We start from the raw sequence: 12161 nt of genomic DNA on the forward strand, positions 1-12161 counted from the left end.
TATAGACGAAATATCTATATAATGTTACAGATCTTTTAGCGGTAGTTTAAATATCTGAATAAATTGATGAAATTGTTCGCGGGGAGACGAAGCAATCAACTTGATGTATTATGTATCGTATCTTATTACGACTACGCATTACGTTTCGATAATTGAAATACGAGTACGACGGAATAACGACGTTGAGAATCTACATATATATCGGTGAGTAATCAGATTTGTGTACATTAAATTACATTTATTTTTAAAATACCTTGTTTCTATATCTCTTAAATTCAGACGTACAACTTATGTAATAGATTTGATTTATACCTATCACGTTTATTCGATTATTCATTAATATACTCAATATTATATATATATATATATATATATATTGAAAAATGTATTTATTTATATTGTAAATTTTCTATCTTTTACCGAATATTGTGATTCAATGCAGTTTGAGTTTCATGTCGTCTATATCGCGCCTAAAATCCAACTTAAACTAACTTAACCCTACTCTGACCGGAATTTAATTTCGTAAAAGGGAGTTCGCGGGAAATGGAGTGACGTGAGACGAGCTATAAAATCTGCGAGATACGACATTGATTATTTCTGTGCGAGTCGAACGTCCCGTCGAAAGCATCGCCGTTATCAGTCATATTCAATCCGTCGTCGTTTGTGACGCGTATTTAATTAGCAAATTTTAATAGGCAAAGTCATTTCGAAAAGAAGAAAAACGCCGCAACGTGCCATCTGTCATCGCGTAGATTATATCGATCGCGTTTTAATTTTCGCGAATAACAGGGGCGAGAAGGATGACGTGTTTGACGAAAGTAACGAATCTCTAGGGAAATGTTTTCCACTCGCGAAAGAAAAGATGTTTGTTTGAAGAGACTTTACTGTTCGGAGTTAATTTACATTAGCTTATCCAAGTTTCAATTCGTGACTAAAACGCGCTCTCCTCTCCATCGTTTCACTGACAAGCGACAGATGAAGAACAAACAAAGAGGAACAGAATGGAACTGAGGTCCTGTAAGGTTCCGTAGAGTACACCTAGAACACCTAGGTCTTTTGTAATTTAACTTTAAGCTACGATCAGTTAACTGTTATCATTAAGAGCAGTACACGACGTTAACAGTTACGAATGAAGGTAAGGAGTATTGTCGCTCGGTAAATTCAGACAAATTTGCATTATCTAATCAAAATTATCAGTTTAAAAATTGTAAACGTGTTTTATTTCGACAAGCAGCTCTGACGGTATTTGTCGTGAATGAAATTTATTTCGTGGGATTAATTTAATTGCATCGGAAGCAGTAAATTCCATAACGAAAATATTCCGCTAGTTAGAGTAAATAACGAACGTGGGAGAGCAGATTGCAAGTTAACAAATATATAACAAAATATAATATCGTATTATACTGCATTATATTTATATATTATATCGAGATCAAATATGCTTGTTTACAAATAATATCATTAATATCGATTTAATGGCCATTAATAGATATCATTAAAGATTGCAAATTTTATTTAACAATACTTTTGTTGAATATCATTAAATCGATATTAATGTTTCATTCAATTAACAAGCCGTCTTCGATTATTATTTGACCAAGTTCTGCATTTAGATAAAATCTTTAAAAAACAGAAATAACATTTAATAATAATCTTGTATATTTTGATTTTTTATTAGTGACATTTCCACTGTGTTAATCGTGATAAAAATGGAAATTTTATAGGACAATAAAAACTAAATTATAGAGCAAAATTATACAAGTTGCAAACTTGGATATGTCAATTTTGCGAGAGAAAATTTAAAAATTTTAAATATATACACGTCCATTGCAAAAATAAATGTGTCAGGTATTATTTAAATATACCAAACACAAACTACCGATAATCGCAATCGTATTTTAGTCATTTGCTGATACATCACGTGTACTAATATCGGTATTGCAATTCTGCACAAGGTGCAAATAGCTGCTTTCTCACATATTATATGTACATATTGATTCGTGGATACATATATAATTCCAAAAGAGGATAAGGTGTGTAAATAAGAATATAAAAAGAGATTTATTGCCGAATAAAAAACAGTTTCGGAAATCTTTATCACAATTGTGCAGGGAAAAATAATTGCATTAAAAGCAATGCGACGCGCTGTGACCATTCTATCTAAATGCTAAAAAAGTCATTACAATGACCGCGTCCGTTGCAATTCAATTGTGAACAATTATGATGAAATAGCATTTAGTAATTTCATACAATATGGGATTAACTTGTTTTTGATTGACTTGAGTGCAGTTTAAGTTACGAATATATAATGTACGTAGCGTTTCTATTTGAATTTTTAAAGTAAGGTACACTTTAACATCTTAAAAATTTATTTGATCACTGATGTTAGCATCTAATTATTTATAAATTTTCATGTTTGCATTTTAAACTAATTAAAGAACATAAGTGAAATCTTGTGTAACACGAGTCTCTTATTGTCAAAACTTGCGTAAAAAAGTTCCATAACGCTGATAATAAGAAAAATCACGAGATATTGTATTGTTATTGTATTGTTTAAGTTAAAAGATAGTTATTATGAAAGAAATTTTAAATTATATTTGTAAATAGATAAGATATGAAAAATTTTCTTAAATTTTACGTTTATATATCTTTTAAATTCCATAAACATTATAATTATGATTCCATAAATATTATAAATTCCATTATATATAATTATGACGTAATTACTGAAAAAATTAAAACTAAAAAGTGCCAAAATATTATTTCTTTCATAAAAAAACACCACGAAAGATGTTTTAATTAATTGTTTACAAAAAAATCTCATTGCATCTTGTCAAATCAATTTTCCAATTTTCAATGATAAGTGCTTTTATTTTATTTTATGATCTTTGTTAAAGATATGAAATTTTGTTGAGTAAAATGATTTTTTTAAGGAAAAATTGTGATACGGTATTAAGTACTAATTGTACTCACAATTCGTCTTTTTATTAGATATTGATTCTGACTTTTTTTATGATATTTCCATATTGTTTCTCGGCGTTCAACACTGCTTTTAAAATATGCTATAAAAATATTTTTATCTTTAATTACATGGCATTACATTATTTGTTTTTGAAATAAAAGATATGGTTCAGCTTCATATTCTTAAATTTCAAAATTCAATGTTTATTGCAATATAAATTAATAGTAAAAAATGTGAAAAAAATTGTTTTATATTTAGAAATTTTTTTTACGCATTGCTTTTAGTTTAATTACTTTTTCGTAATTTTTTTGTAAGATTTTCATATATGTATATTACACTGCATACATTTATATCACTGATTCTTCTATATCTACGTAGTATTTATCATTTGCTATACTACTTAATTGTCTGATTTTGCGTTGGTATCTACTACTATTTCAGTGTACGAACTTTATTATAAGCAATTAGCAGAAAAACTCTTCTTCGAATTCAAAGTACGAAAGAAGAGGATCAGTAAATTTTAATCAACCAAGTTCAATATTTTTTCTAAATATTCAGGCAATAATTTGATTAAATGCTTCATAATAATGCTATTTTAATCAATTTTATAATATTAAGTAATATACGTACAATGTACGTAAAAGATATTAGTATATTACAATTTACTTTTAATCAATCAAATTTTAATAGACAGAACTATATAAAATTCGTAATAAGAATACAAATAAACATTACATGTACAGTTTCTCTTTTTTTGACGAAAAGAAAAAAAGGATTTTAATGTTTTTACATCCTGATTGCGTTGCACGTTGCGACTTTATTTAGCAGATGAAAAGTATTCACTCGGAAATGATTCGCTATTCTGTCCATTTTTTTCGCGTGCGCGTCCATTCACCTCGCGTTTGCACGCTCGATAACGCGTAAAACTGATGCGCCCGGCACTCTTGCCGTTAAAGTGTACGCGATCCGACGGATATATACTCTATATATACTACTAACGGTAGGTAGGTACTCTAAATAGAAACGATGCAAACGTGCAGCTCTCTTTCCACTTGACTCGTTGCATACGAATTCATCTTGGCATATCCATGTATTGAGTATCGAAGTTCTACGCGCAGTCTCGGCATTTCTTTCCTTCCGAATATTTTCGCACGCTGAAACGTACGAGTAGTCGATTTTTTTTTCAAAGAGAGCCATTCTAGAAGCTTAACCAATTTTCCCTATCGACAATCTGAACGCAATACCTGCGATATTGTTGTTGTTCCACCTGCTGCCTTCCTTTTTTCGAGTTCCATTTGTACTTGTCACACAATGTCAAAAACACGCAGGGATGAAATTTCTGCCACGTTCTTCGTCCATCGAGAACGGACATCCGTTTTAATTTCATCTAGAGCCTTTGGTTTTCTCTTCTTTTTTTATTTATTTTCTCAATTTCTATTGTTCTCTCTGGAAACTAAAACAGAGGTGCAAAAGTTGTTTGCTAGGTTTAACGTTGACGTGATTTTTAGAAAAAAACGACAAATAATGCAAGAATTGGAGAGTATTTTTCGAAATTATTTTTTATTCAGAACAATGGTTTTCTTCGAACATCGTCATAGTTTTCATCGATAGTAAACGATAAAATTATCGATGATTGTCTGACGAAAATGATTTACTATTGGTCGTTATAAGCGCATTCGGAAGTGAATACGTATCGTCTTTGGATTTGCAACACATTTGTATCTTTCATGTCGCGATACATAATTTCGTGACAATTTCTCGTTTTCCTCTAGAATGAGCATCATGATCGATACAGTCTCTATGATGATACGCCTCAGTGATCGTGCTGTATTCGAAATTGTCTCAACCACAACGTACACTATTAGGCCTTATCCGCTTCACGGGTTTACATTTCCAGGTCACCGATTCGATCAGTATTTAGTGATAATATTTTTGAAGAGACATTTTCGAGAAATCCATCACATCGTGCAAATCTCTTTATAATTAAACATGAATATAATTGAACATAAACTATAAATGACAAAATAATCAAACATATAGATAACAGGAACTATTTATTTATCTCTTTTTGAATATTTCATAATCAAATATATATCATTATGCATATATAATTATATCTAAAATGAAATATTTTTATTTTTATTTTTTTTTGATAAAAATAAAATATTTTTATAAAAATGGAAGAATATTTATCGTGATTTTATATATGATATTTTTGTATGACTTACGCTTATATCAGAGTTTCATTTCGTTTAAATCATTGCTATTCTTGCCAGATAATTACAACAAAAGGCGTTAATTTTGTTATCTCATTCTTTGTCGACTCTGCGTTCTCTCAATTTTCTCATCTCGAGGATTTCCGTTTACTAGTTTAGTGGCGTCACCATTAAACTTACTTTTCTTCTGCGAGCGGCAGAATGGCACAGCCGACGAAGAGTTGCCGGCAGAAGACGGATATTGAAATCGCCATATTTTCGTTCGAAAAAGTTTGAATGCGAATATATATCTTTCGCGCAGAGAAAAGTCATTCGTTCGTGAGACAGGGAGTTCCGGAAATTATACGGCGCGACATAAAAATTTCGAATTTTCGGGGAAATCGCTGTCAGTAATATCCTGTGAAAGTCTTCATGCATATTAAGATACATTCGTATCTGTATGTATCGTACGTGTATGTATATTCATATAATATAGCATTGTAGTATGACGACGGGGATTTTATATGCGCCAGAACGTGTTTTCCTTTTCCTTTTACACGAGGGACGTCAATAACGCACGCAGGCCATAAAACATTTTTACTGCGCCAATGAAATCCGTACTCAAAGTAAAAATTTTCGCTTTGTTTTGTATCGCGCAATTTCGATCGCGCAATAAATCACGATTAAACATAACATTCTTCGGTATGAGATTCCTTCCGTTTTCTGGAATTCCAAACGACACAGCCGCGAAATCGCCGGGAGAGATTCATAAAAGATTTCTCTTGCTTCGAAAGTCGGAAAAAAGAGCTGAAAGAGCTTGCGCACATAACGGTCATAAATTACGCTTTATGAGTTACATTTCAGCGTTTCCCTTCTGTTTTTGATTAACGTTTTAAAATGCGCAACGCGCACATCGCTGCGCAAATTGCCGTCAGAAAGGATCAACCGAGAAGTACGCCAAACAGGCCAAGTCGATAAAATTGGACATAAAGAACGTGCTCAGCGCGAAGAATGTAAATTCGATTTGGAGAGTCGTACTCTCTCTCTCTCTCTCTCTCCCATTGTGTCGACATGGCCGCATTGCACTGCCGTGTATTCCATGTAGTATGTTTACCCGAATACAATATTTACGTGTCGCTGGTCTTTGAGAGAACAGTACAATGGTCCAAAGGATTGACCGCACGACGTGTCCGCAACTCGAATAAACCCTGTCGCGCCTCCAACCAGAATTAATTTATCCTTTGCTATAATGTTCGCTAGACGTGCCGCGCATAATTCATCAGAATCTTTTGACTCAGTTGATCTAAAATTATTTCAGTCACTTGTTTTGTGTATACTAATGAAGTATATACATATATATAATATTCCATATATTTCATTCGAAATAAGTGGCTAAAGTGATTTTAGATCAATTAATTTAAGCTGCATAAAGTCCGCGATGATTTACATATATGTATGATCTATTTTTTGGAAAAATTGGAACTTTCAATATGACTCTTGTATATATTAAATTACAATTTGATAACAGACTTTTTTTAAGAGATTATATTACCATTAAAAACTTGATCAATAATTTAAATTTGACACATTTCTTAATAAAGTTGAAGTCGGCTTTTCTTTCGTAACTAGGTCGAAGATGATCAATATTTAGCAGAACTTTCCAATGTTTTATGCTACACGTCTTTATACTAACAATAAGTACTTAGAAACTTATCTTTACTTCTCTTTTACTTCAAAACTTATTCTCTTAATTCTCTTGGGCGTTAGAAAGCAATTACTTTTATGCCTACTGTATTTTCTCTGAGACGGGAGATCTTAACGAGACATTTTTAACTTTAATTGGAATCGTCTGTTACATATTTATCTCTCTATCACACACACAAATGCACACACATGCATGTATATATATATATATATATATGTATATTGCTAGAAAAATATTGTTTCGATAAATAATAATATTATTAAAAAAAAAACAGCGTCAAAAATATACCTTATGTCATTTGTGATGTTTGATGATGCGTCTTGAATTCGGCTGGCCAAATAAAATTGGCTATAATTAGCTACAATTTACTATAACAATATTTAATTAACATAAACAGTAATAATTACATCTTAATTAGAGTTGAGCAAACGAACTTTTCCTGAGTACTTAAAAAGTGTTATTGAATGTAAATTCGTGAATTTGACGTCGGCGCGTTTGACGAAATCTCTCGCTGTTTGTTTTACACAGTGTCATTTTACATCGCATTAATGAGAAAATAACAGAAGGGAGTAATGAAGAGAAAGCTGGCGCAGATTTTCTTGCGATCGTTTTTCTTCGCCGCATCTTAATGGACGCGCGCACAAGATTATTTGCAAAACAAGCTCGAAAAGCAGGAATCTCATTATGGTGTTTCTAGAGTAACACTTTGTTACTTTTGTACAAAGGGTTATGTATTTTTATTCATCTTTATTTTTCTTTAATTATTTATTTAATTATTCTTATTTTTCTTTTCATCTTTTCCCCCCTCCTGAGACGGAGCTTCTTTGTGATTACCTGTTTATAAATCTTCATTGTGCTAATCTTTATAATTATAATGCCATTATTTAAAACTATAACCATAAAAACGGAGACTTTTATATCTCGTGTTGATTGACGAAATTAATTTTTTTGTAATCACACAGCGCATAGATATCGTTAATGGCGTTTGAGCAGCCTTAACATTCTTCATGTGTGTAGATATATAATCATGCGAACACACGAGTGAAAATTGAACGAAGAAATCGTGTTGGCTAAAAAACAAATCGCAGTTTAAATTTTATGTAGAAAGAAAATTGTCTGTGGATTTGCGATAACTTTTCTCGCCAGGATTTATTCCCGTTAAACAGATTCGCAAGATGACAGGAGTGAAACGCGAGCTTACTCTGCTCGGATTTTGCGCCCCTTATCATGTCACGCTTCGTTACTATCTAGCAAAAGTGGATGAGTCGTAATCTCGCGCTGCAAGAAAGCAAGACTCGTCCTATTATAGTCCCTTTGACATTGCAGGTGTTATAGCGCGCGAAGATGATGCCCAGGGTGTCTTATCTCCTCGCGAAACTTTCTTATTTCTTCTCGTATTTTTTGATAACATTCGCAATATTAAGCTTGAATTTATACATCGAATCGACGTTATTCTTTACATAATATGTTTATACATTACGCATTTGATAGAGAATAATATGAAGACGATAAAGGAAAGGATCGCATTATGAGACTTAAGAACAGGGGTTTTTTTTTTTAATAAAAACTAGAATCTCTCCATGGAATTCTATTATATTTTTTACTAACATTGAATCTAAAGAAAAGGAGCTTTTGAAAAGAAGCTTTTTATTCTTATATTTTGCACGCACACATCTCTATTTGCCTCTCATGAATATCGTACGTTATCTGCACCTCATTAGACAGAAAATTCTACTCGACCACGGCGAAATCTTTCTCGCACTGTAAACGTCATCATCCACAGGTGGTACCGACGCATGAATGTTTATTACTATTTTTTTCGAGCAGAAATATCACTTTACTGTAAATATTTATGACATTATTGCAAATATATAAGAGTATTATATATCTAGTATATGTCTATATATCTCTATAATTATGTATAGAGTAATTATACAGTATCATTATTAAAGTAAGATAATCGTAATAATAAGTAATAGTATATCTTTACATTATAAATTTTTAAGTTGCTGAAAAATTACTACAAAGAAATTAATCTCATCAATTAACGCGAATCATTTAATTTTACTCTATACTGTTATTTTTGGTACCGTTTAATCGTATAGGTAGGTCAGCGTATTTTTGACGCGTTTATTAATATGTAAAAGTTTTTAAAAAGATCTGAAAAAAATTTATCTACCTTTTTTGATCCTTCTAAATAAAGATTAAAACAATAAATTTAAAAAAAATTGCTTAAACATATTCTTTTACGACCATTAGTTTTCGAGAGTTTAATTATTAGAACAATCACAGATAAAAATGATTCAGTACGCAGTAAGAATTGAAAATATTTGTTTTCATGAATTTGATTATAAACCTAAAGCAAATGAATAGATGCAAATGTCAAGTATTGCATGAAATCGTAAAGTGGCATATTAAAAAAAAGAATAAAAAGTGTTAGACTGACAAATCTTCTCTCATAGATTGAGTTGAAAAAGAATTGTACATTTATACATAATTTCTTCCGTTGATGTTGCAGGCGTTATCAGTGGCGGTGTGAGACATCGTCTGAGCGTCGGCTCCGTGTCCGCCTTGAGCTGCGGGGGCGAAAAGTACGTTAAGGGCGGAAGGACCGGCGACGGCCGAGCCGGAGGTGGAGGCAGAGAGAAGGAGGATGACACCAAGAGCACGGAGAACATGTCCAGGGGAGTTTTACCCTCGAGGCAGAGCCTCTTGGACCTCGTCAGCGGTAAATTCATGGGCCGACACACACCCACCCACCACTACTACCACCAGCAGCAGCAGCAGGTTGGTTAGCGCCCGCGATCTCACGTGCATGAAATATTCCTTTTGCTGCCACATTCGCCGAGAGAAAATATCTTGGTGAGGACGCTTTGTGCGCGCGCATTGAACGCTCGATATTGGTCTAGGAATATCTTTTTCTGCAAATCTAATTTTTAAAGAAATAATTTTGCAACTTTATTTACGTTGAGAGAATTGAAGGATTTGGCTGAAAAAGATCTTGCAAAAAAAAAAAAAAAAAAATATTTCTTCCACTATGCCTTACCCTTCTCGCTTGTTATATTTCAACTTTTTCCGTTAAAAAAGAATACAGAGTTTAAACTTTTTAACATGTTTTTAAATAGTTATTATACTTTTTTTTCTTGAGTAAATTTATTAATTATACAATTTTAAGAAAGTATTAAAATATTGTTCAAAATTTAGTTTTAGAATCTAATGAATGTTTTATATTATATACATATACATATATAGATATACTAAAAATCACATTTTTTAAAAAGAATTTCTGGAAGACCACGAACAAATTTACGTTGTTATATTCAACGCTACAAAAAACGAGATACATGAAACGAGAAAGAATAGAGGACAGTGGAAGAATGAGAAAATAGAGGAAAATTTTTTCTCACTTAGGCTTTATCAGTTTAATATTTTAGTCGAGATTATAATAGAAATAACTGTATTGTATCTATTTTTGCGAAAAGAGTTATACATGTATCCGGGTTTCCCGCGACAGACACGCTTAATTCGACGAACTATTCGACGTAAAAAAAAATTTGCGAGAACAATCTCGCGAGCGGATAACAACGTTCGCAGTATTCGCTCCGTCCAGTATGCGTGACAACCGCATGGCAGTCATATCTCGATGGCTCGGATGTTGCATGAATAAACCGGTGTGGAAAATATGTGCTACGAGAATTTCTGCGAAATATGAAAAACAACCAAAACGATTACACACACACACACACACACACACACCCATATGCTCGTATGTGTGTTCAAAGGTTAAATAAAATAATGCAATGGATATATGTGTTAATCAACCGGTATTGTTGAGCATTTTCGGTCACGCGAAAACCAATGAAAAATATTTTTCAATGAAAATAATTATGAAAAGATAAATATACTTATGGTTATGATCTTTGTCAAAATTATAAAGAGATATATTTTTTTACATTTCTATTCTACAATATATTTATGCTGTATATTTACACAGTGTATTTATATTGTATATTTGCGTACATATAAAAGACGGAAAGAAAAATCTACGTAGATCGCATGCAGCATTTTTATGCGGGAACCATCTGTATCCATGAGATAACGTCGTGATGCTTCGTGCATCCTAATTGGTGCAGGTATATTCTGTGTCGCAGCGATACTTCAGTTCGTCACGTGACTCGCTTCAAGGAGGATACGTGAACCGGGGTGCAAGCGAGCTCGATTTGAGCCGCAAACCGAGAAGAAGGGACCACCTGAGGGGCAGATTCAAGCTGCCGTATACAGTTGCGCTCACGCCTTCGCGTGACCAATCGCACCTGCACACACCGGCGTCGGTCAATCATCTCAGCAACACCAGCTGTAACGGCACCGAAACGTAAGTACTTGATTGGCAAGCAATCACAAACGATCGATAGAGAATATTTCAATTATCGTTGAATATCAATTTTCGTTATATATCCTCAATTATTTTCCGTATCTTGATATCAAAGAAAATGGATATTTGTGGAAAAATTCAATTTGATGCTAATTTCCCTCTTTATGGGAAGCCATTTCCACAATGAAAATTCAAGAAAATGAATATAACGAAGAAATCTGCGTAGAGAGTAAAAGATCATAAATATTCAAACGACTTCTTGGAGTTGATACCATTGGATGGCGTTTTCTGCGTTTTGTTAAAGAGTGCTTAATTGTAGCTCTAGGAGCTTCTTTAATTAGAAATGAAGTATAGAAATTATCGAGAGCAATGCAAAATTGCGAGAAAATCTTTCTGTAAATAATGGAAACTGTTTTTTTAATTTAGCGAAATCAAAATCCCGATATATACGAAATTGTACGGGCTTTTTCCGGCTGCCGCGAGCATTCGATATCGTAATTATTCACATTGATACGCGAATTTTTGCGTACATTGCGAGTAAAAACGAAAAAATGAACAGCCACGTTTAAAGACAAAAGCGATTAACCAGTGCACGATCAGTTACTGAATCAATGTTGTTTCAGAAGGTACACGGCGCAGCAACAGCAACAACAACGTGGTAGTAGAGGCTTTCCCGGGCCGTCTGGATCGAGGGGTTTTCGCACGGGGGCGCCGAATTGGTCCTTCATCTTCGATCCTGCGGGACGTCTCTGTTACTATTGGTCAATGGTGGTTTCCCTTGCCTTTCTTTACAACTTCTGGGTGATCATCTATAGATTTGCCTTCCAGGAGATCAATGGTTAGTCCATGCACTCATACTTTATTCAATGTCCACGCTCTTGAGAGCATTTTATATATTTTATCAGGGCACGTTTTGTAAGATCCACA

General features: G+C 33.1%; 1 protein-coding gene across 12 annotated transcripts in view; it reads left to right on the forward strand.

The window, feature by feature from the left end:
- Positions 1-12161, forward strand: part of LOC140664565 (cyclic nucleotide-gated channel alpha-3) — a 159601-nt gene that overhangs the window by 75600 nt on the left and 71840 nt on the right. For 6 of the 12 annotated variants that reach the window (XM_072889753.1, XM_072889757.1, XM_072889756.1 and 3 more), the window contains 3 exons: positions 9381-9649; positions 10996-11234; positions 11858-12072. In XM_072889753.1, coding sequence (XP_072745854.1) covers positions 9381-9649; positions 10996-11234; positions 11858-12072 — 723 coding nt within the window. Of the gene's footprint in view, positions 1-30; positions 205-9380; positions 9650-10995; positions 11235-11857; positions 12073-12161 lie in introns of all 12 variants that reach the window. The other 6 variants (XM_072889762.1, XM_072889763.1, XM_072889764.1 and 3 more) reach the window with 3 other exon arrangements.

This window comes from Anoplolepis gracilipes, chromosome 4, assembly GCF_047496725.1.
Source record: "Anoplolepis gracilipes chromosome 4, ASM4749672v1, whole genome shotgun sequence".
Lineage (NCBI taxonomy): Eukaryota > Metazoa > Arthropoda > Insecta > Hymenoptera > Formicidae > Anoplolepis > Anoplolepis gracilipes.